This window comes from Coenobita brevimanus, chromosome 8 (assembly GCF_032717465.1).
Source record: "Coenobita brevimanus isolate Jiangsu-jjx chromosome 8, ASM3271746v2, whole genome shotgun sequence".
NCBI classification, from domain to species: Eukaryota; Metazoa; Arthropoda; class Malacostraca; order Decapoda; family Coenobitidae; genus Coenobita; species Coenobita brevimanus.
In genome coordinates, this window is record NC_136961.1 from 42,571,548 (window position 1) to 42,579,589 (window position 8,042).

The 8,042-nt window shown below is 45.7% G+C and overlaps 1 protein-coding gene across 1 annotated transcript in view; it reads right to left on the reverse strand.

The window, feature by feature from the left end:
* The window catches only part of unc-119 (unc-119 lipid binding chaperone), a 36,831-nt gene extending 32,441 nt beyond the window's left edge, over positions 1 to 4,390 (reverse strand). Inside the window, exon 1 of the mRNA XM_080276971.1 lies at positions 4,242 to 4,390. Coding sequence (XP_080133097.1) covers positions 4,242 to 4,329 — 88 coding nt within the window. The 5' untranslated portion in view covers positions 4,330 to 4,390. The remainder of the gene's footprint in view (positions 1 to 4,241) is intronic.
* Positions 4,391 to 8,042: the final 3,652 nt, after the last annotated feature.

The window sequence follows — 8,042 nt, forward strand, 5'->3', positions numbered from 1 at the left end:
AGAACAAGGTACTAAAATTAGGTCATGGTACTGAAGAGGTTAATTGCATTCTCAAGGTCAGACTTCTAAAACGAGGTCATTTTGAGGAGTAAGTAATGATAGGAGGATAATTGCTTGTGGCTATTTCGTGTAATGATGGCAATTAGGGTCGTTACCTTAATTACAGTATAGGTACAGTAATTGGATAAGTACCTTCATAAAAGGCTTTGAGTTATTACGTAAGAAATAGCAAGGTGTGATGGTGGAATGGCGTTGATATTTATGTGTGTTTGGTAGGTAGGTAGGAAGGTAGGTAAGTACACTCACACCACACACACACACACACACACACACACACACACACACACACATCTTTACCGACAAACCTTGATTTTGCAATGATTGGTACAGTAATGGAGTCACCCTTCATCCACGCTACCCCTCCCTTACCACGTATACCCCTCACCCCCCTCTGTCCCTCCCCCTTACCCTCCACCCATCTCTATCCCTCCTCCTTACCCCCCACCCATCTCTGTCCCTCCCCCTTACCCCCCACCCATCTCTGTCCCTCCCCCTTACCCCCCACCCATCAATATCCCTCCCTTATCCATACCCAACTCTCTACCCCTCTCCTTTCCCCTCCCCTCTACGCCTCCCACTCTTCCTCATCCTTTCCTTACTTCCCCCTACCCATCTTTATCCCTCCTTCTCTCACACCCTTCCTTACCTCTCCCCTCTCCTCCTCCCTTTCATCCTCACCCGTATCCTACCTCCCCCATCCCTTCCTCTTATTCGTGACTAGCATCATATTCTAGCGTTAATATAATTCTACAACTCAGCATTCAAGATGGAGAGATGGCAATTTGAGTTCAGTTAGAAGGAGTATTGAATTTCGAAGCAAGGAGAGGCTGGCAAGGTCACATAATAGATATTGGACATGTAAGCAGTTCAGATTAAGTTTCTTCTTCTTCCAGGAATTACCAGTTTTATTTTGCCTGACTCCCTTCTCACCTGTCCAATCTCTGACAATCTAATCTCACCTCACCTCACCTGTCTTATCCTAGCTTACCTCTACCCCGTCATCATCATCATCATCATTATCATCATTACTACTACCACCGCAACCATCGTCATCCTCCTCCTCATCATCATCATCATCATCGTCAGCATCATCGTAGCCTTAACATTAATAATTGTGCCATGGGGGAGAGAGAGAGAGAGAGAAGAGGAAAGATGCTGGTATATCCACATTTGCATCCTAGCCACGGAGAGAGAGAGAGAGAGAGAAGAAAAGATGCTGGTATGCCACATTTGCATCCTAGCCACAGAGAGAGAGAGAGAGAGAGAGAGAGAGAGAGAGAGAGAGAGAAAATAAAGAAAAAAAAAACAGTACATCCACGTTTGCATCCAAGTCCCGCGCTGCTGCAAGAATCACCGCAGTAAGTGAGGACCAGACACTGGGGATGTTGTTGCATAATACACTAGCCTGCAACACACTGCAACACTGTCACTACTGTAATAGCAACACCACCACTTCCTGCACCACCACCACCACACGCTGCAACATCATCTAACTGGAGCACCACCACCACTGCAACACCACCACCACCACACCCTTCAACACCACCACCATCACCACTACACTTTGCAGCAACACCACCACCACCACCACCACTTTGCAACACCACTACTACCACAATTTCCACCACCACCACCACCAACACCACCACCTCTGCATCTTGTGTCCATTACAACTTCTGTCCCCCACATGTGACATAGGACATCCCGGGAATTAATAGGGTTTTAAGGCCTTTTAAGTGATGATTTAGGGAGGAGAGGAAGGGGATTTAGGGAGGAAGGAAAGGGATTTAGGGAGAGAAGAAAAGGGAAAGAGGAGAAGAAAGGGATTTAGGGAGGAGAGGAAGGGGATATAGGGAGAGAAGGAAAGGGGAGGAAGGGACTTAGGGAGGGGAGAGGAAGAGAGGGATTAGCTAGCATGTGAAGGGTAACAGGAAGGGAGGAACACTTTAGGAGAGAGAGAGAGAGAGAGAGAGAGAGGGGAAAATAGGGATGAAAGATGAAAGGTGAATGAAGACGCAGGGGAGAAAAGGTCAAAGGGAGTCAGAGGGAAGGGGATTGGTGGTTGCTTGCGTGACCCTTGTTTCTGGCACGCACACGGACACACACACACACACATAGGCTGGCTTACAATACGTACATACATCAATACACACAATAACACGCACATACACAACACATAGGCTCAGTTACAGTACGTATTTGCATCAACACACACACACACACACACACACACACACACACACACACACACACACACACACACACACACACACAAATAATTCAAGAGCCTTCCCTCCCCCCCCCGTACCGCTTCCCCTCTAGAGCTTAAAGCAAATTGAAAGTTTGAAATTCTGGGGACATAAATTATTTAGAGAGAGAGAGAGAGAGAGAGAGAGAGAGAGAGAATGATTGTGTACTTTTACGTAGCTAATTGAAAGAGGGAATTGTGTGTGTGTGTGTGTGTGTGTGTGACTGTGTGTGTGTGTCTGTGTATTTCCGTGTGCGTGTCCGGCTTTGAGGTGAAAGGTGAAGGTGACAGCAGGGGGGGGGAGGGAGAGGAGGGAAGGAGAGATAGGAGGGAATTAGTAACCTGGAGGCGGAGAGAGAGAGAGAGAGAGAGCATTGTATATATATATATATATGTATATCAGTGTGTGCACGGACTGTTTTTAGTGTAATGTAGCGTGTTTATGACTTAGGCAGTGATACACTATGGCCGTGTGTGTGTGTGTGTGTGTGTGTGTGTGTGTGTGTGTAAGAGAGAGAGAGAGAGATGCATTAGATATACAGTATATAACAGACCACTTTTTGCTCCACGTTCAGAAGCTGCAGTAGGTCACCTCAAAACGGGTTGCCGAGGTACACACACACACACACACACACACACACACACACACACACACACACAGTACCTAAATAAATAAATGTAATCCAACGGAGGACAGGGTAATAAGGAGTTTCAGTTTTGGTCGCTCTTTTGGAATTAAGGCGTCTGGTTATAGATAGATAATAGGTAGATAGATAGATGGATAGATAGGTAGGTAGGTAGATAGAGAGATAGATTAAAGTCCTCGTGCTGAAGGGGTTAATGGAGGCTGCATCTGACCCCTCTGATTTATAAAGTCTCTCAGGCTGAATAAAATCGTCTGTCTGAAGTAGGAACATTAGTGAATAGATATGTTGTAGATAGATAGATAGAGAGAGAGAGAGAGAGAGATTAGAAACGGATTACATTAATATCGACGTAACACCATAAACCCGGTGACTCATGGAGAAATTATTGTTCTCTCTCTCTCTCTCTCTCTCCACTCTTTTCCCGAGCGTTCTTCTCTCTTTCTTCCTCCTCTTTCTTCCCTCCCAAATCTTTCTCTCCTTCCTCCCCTCCCCCTGGGAGTTTTTGTTCTTATTTTTTTGTGTGTCACTTTATTTTCTTCGTCCTTCACTTCTCTCTCTCCTCTCCCCCATTTTCTTATCTTTCTTTTCCTCCTCCCTTCTCTCTCTTCTCCATTCTCATCTGTCTTCTCATCCTCCTTCCTTTCTTTTCCTCCTCTCCACCATTTTCGTTTCGTCTCTTCCTCCCACTCTTCTATCCCTCCTCCTCCTCTCTCTCTCTCTCTCTCTCTCTCTCTCTCTTTCTCTCCCTCCCTCCTCCCCTCCATTTTCTTCTCTTTTCTTCCTTCTCTCCCTCACGCCTTCATTTTCTTTCTCTCTCTCTCTCTCTCTCTTCCTTTTCTCTCTTCCCCCTTCATTTTCTTCACTCTCTCTCTCTTTTCTTCCCTCTCTCTCCTCCCCTTCATTTTCTTCTCTCTTTCTCTCTCACTTACGCAGAAATTTGCTGCCACCCGCTAAAGCCACCTTCATCCCCGCAAAATCATTCTCTCTCTCTCTCTCTCTCTCTCTCTCACTCGCAAACTTCGTAACAAATTTCTAACTCTCACGCATTTTTGCTTTTCCCACATCATCCCATTTCCTGCCCATTTCCCTCCACTTCATCGTATCCTTCCCTATTTCCACCCTATTTTACGTGTACTTTACCTCGCAGCAGTAAGATTCAGAGCCCCATTTTTTTTTTATCCACCTATATATTTTTTTTTTCGGACTCTCAACATAGATTTACCACCGAAAAACCACAGGCAGAAAATCAACGTTCTTTCCGATATTGTTTTTTTCCATGTACTTACGTGTATCGTAACTGGGCACGTCCTTTCTAGATTTTGCCGTCCTCATAACTCCCTTCTTTTTGGTCACGTCAGCAGTTAGCACACTCATAGTACTGTCACCCCGCCAAACAGGTTGTTTTCACGGGAACAGCCTCACGACCCTGCACCTCCAAGCCAGCGGGGATGGTTAACTGAATGAGGTATTTACAGGGAGAGGAACACCTGTCAAAATCAGACCGTCTGTGGCACCGCTGAGAGAAGATGGACAAATGAGCATCACCCTGCGGCTCCGGAATGCGATTGGGTTAGCCTGGATCCCGCGCTGGAAGGTGTTGGTGACGGTTGGATCCAGTGAGGGAGGCTGCACTAGGCACCCGCGCGCCCTCTCTCGGCACCACAACATCGCAGGATCGATAATTTCTGGCGTTTATGTCTGGCGAAACTGAGACGACTGTTTATGGTGTGTCGTTAGCTTTCGTTCACGCTCTCTTGAGCAAGTGGAAAACTTGAGTGAAGCTGAACGAACACCAGGTAATAGAGAAATGCATTTAACTGTTTCGTATTAGCTGCTTTTTTTCTGGTTAGTAAAACCGGACCTGACGGGAGGACAGGTTATGTTGAAAGAGGACTGAAAGTTGACCAACATGAATGAAACATAAGCAGAATACTTCGTGCATCCATGTGCTTGCCCTGGAAAATACCTTGAAGTGACAAAATGAAATTTTCATTCCCAGTGCTGCATGTAATTAAAGGGACCCAGTTCTCACACCTCCCGTGTTGGCTTGCCGCGCTGGAATTTTACTGGAAAACATTTTTGGCGTACTAATGAGACGTCGCTTCACCACCGGGAAATTGAAAGTGGCTGCGCTGACACCTAACTCACCGCAACCCACCACAGCTCACCCCAATTCACCTCAACTCACCTCAGCTTACCTCAACTCACTCCAGCTCACCTCATCTCACCCCAGCTCACCTCAACTCAACCCAACCCACCCCAGCTCACCCCAACTCACCTCAGCTCAACCCAGCTCACCTCAACTCACCTCACCTTCACTTTGGCTCACCCCAATGTTTTATGTCACATCGTTCTATACCATCTTATGTGCTGTCCTCATATTCTGGTAGTGCTTTCATTTTCTCCTGTTAGTGCTGCCTCACCTCACCTCTCGCCTTCACTGTGGCACATTATCATGCTTTTATGCCACATCATTCTGTAATATCCCATTTCTTAATCTTCACTTTCATCTTTACTGTTCTCTAACCAAATCTTTGTTGCCATTGGAGTCTTTTTTTTTTTTTCGATTTATTTTACATTCTCTCTCTCTCTCTCTCTCTCTCTCTCTCTCTCTCTCTCTCTCTCTCTCTCTCTCTCTCTCTCTCTCTCTCTCTCTCTCTCTCTCTCTCTCTCTCTCTCTCTCTCCTTACACACCTTAATTGCGCACTTGGGATGTTTTTATTTCAATCGACATACCTGTGCTTTACCTAGGAGCTAATTCAGTCATCATTACCACGCCATTTATTTATTTATTTATTTATTTATTTATAGTGTAATTTGGCCTATATTTTTATCCCTTTGCTTCTTATTTACGTAGCTCTGTCAGAAAAAAATGTTATACGGGTCTACATCCTTTCCATGGCACTTCTTCGTGACTAGCATCATATTCCAGTGTCTATCTGCGTTTAAAACTAGTCAGGGTTCAGTAATTACAGGTGACAGGTATGGGACAGGTGAGAGTAAATTAGGTGTTGTAGTCTGTTCACCCTGACACCCCATCTTTTCTCTCATTCTTTTAGGGGGTGGGTGGGTTGAGAGAGAGAGAGAGAGAGAGAGAGAGAGAGAGAGAGAGAGAGAGAGAGAGAGAGAGAGAGAGAGAGAGAGAGAATTAACACCCTCTCCAGCTCCAGACGATCTACATCATCTGAAGAAAGACTTATCGAAGCCACAGGTGTTTGAAGGTGAAATTGGAACTCATTAGGCAAGTGTTCAGGTGTATTTACATGGCCAGAATGTTGTATTGTGTTTTTGTGGATTTACGGATTCGTTTCTCTCTCTCTCTCTCTCTCTCTCTCTCTCTCTCTCTCTCTCTCTCTCTCTCTCTCTCCTGATGAAGCAGAGATGTGTGTGTGTGTGTGTGTGTGTGTGTGTGTGTGTGTGTGTGTGTGTGTGTGTTTACCAGTTACTGACAACATGAGTGGCGAAGTAAATGGCGTGGGAACATAGACACACGTACCCCACCCCTTCACTCCCCCCCTCTTCCCCCTCACACCCATCCGTCTTCCCTCATTAACCTCTCTTTCCCCTCACGTACCCCTCCTTCCCCTCCCATTAACCCAACCTCCTCCCCTCACTTTAACCCAACCTCCTCTCATGCACAGCTTCCTCCCTCCCATACACCTCTCCTTATCCCTCACACACCCCTCTCTCCCTCTCTTTCACCTCTTCGTCCCCTCTCCTACACCCCTCCCCCTCCTCTAACACACGCCTCCTTCCCCCATATACCACCTCCCCCCCATCACACACCCCTCCTTTTCCCCCTCACACTCCCTTCCCTCCTTCCTTCCCAGACCTACATCCACGAAATCATCAAGTATGTCTGGATGGCCATGGTGTTGTCAGATGAGAACTGCCTTTAAGCTCCATTCCTGTGCGCGTAGGACACTCGACCTCTGGCGTCTCTTTGTAGTTAATGTTTCTCTATATGATACGAAACTAGGGAACCAACCTTGTCCTTTTGCTCCGTACAAACCTCACCCGGCAGCAAACAACCTGAGACTCGGGGATGATACTCTCCATACTAGCATGTCAGAATTTGCCAGCTGACCATCGTGAACACAGAGTTGTAACAATAGATCAGCCCTAGTATATGATGCTAGTCATGAGGAAGTGTTATGGAAAGGATGTAGAGCTGTAGTGCTGTATTTGTCACTGAGCTACAGGATATAAGCTGCAAAAGGAAGGTTTTACATAATGAAGTTTCCCCTTCTAACACGTTTTCTCTAAACAATTCAACCTAAGCACGGGGCTTTGTTTGTGTGGGGCACTGCAGCATACCTGCCAAATGACTCGTGCTTTTTTTTTTTTCTTTCTTTTTTTTTTTTTCACCAAATCGTTACACATAGACGTAAACTTAATTATATGCCTGTCAAGTTTTGACTTGGATCTGTGACTACATTTCTAGATATGCTTTATTACGGGAAAATGTAAATCAAGACAGGTGAGAAAAGCATAGTTAGCGTTGGTACTGCTTATGCTGTCTTTAACATATCATCTTATGTGATGTAGCCCCAGCAGCGGTAGCGTATCATGAGGGCGTGCACCATTAGCAGTGAGCATATGTGCACTTTATACAAGAGTTAGGGGAATCAGTCACTTTATTAGTAGGCAGTGGTCAGATCGTAGTATTGATATTCAAAACCATTAATAGAAGAGACCCGCTTGGAATACTTGGCGGGATTTTATAGCCTGCAGTTGATGGGCCCAGGACCAAGGTCCAAGGTAGAATCCAAGGCGGACACTGAACCCACTCACCCCATCACCGATCAGAGTGCAGTGCAGTACAGTAAAAACTCGCATGCTTTAATTTATACTGGAGACTAGCCGCAACCAAATATCGTTATTACTGTATTTTACTCACATTGAGCAAAAATATATTGGATAGTAGTTGGTGCTGTGTATAATAAATGTCGCAAATCGAAACATTATTTACAAACTGGCACCTCTATCAGCTGGCGGGGTCGTCTGCATTTGGCCAGAAGCAACAAAAACACATGAGGAGCTGCGAAGATACCTGACCTGAAAACACCCTCTCAGAGAAACTGGTT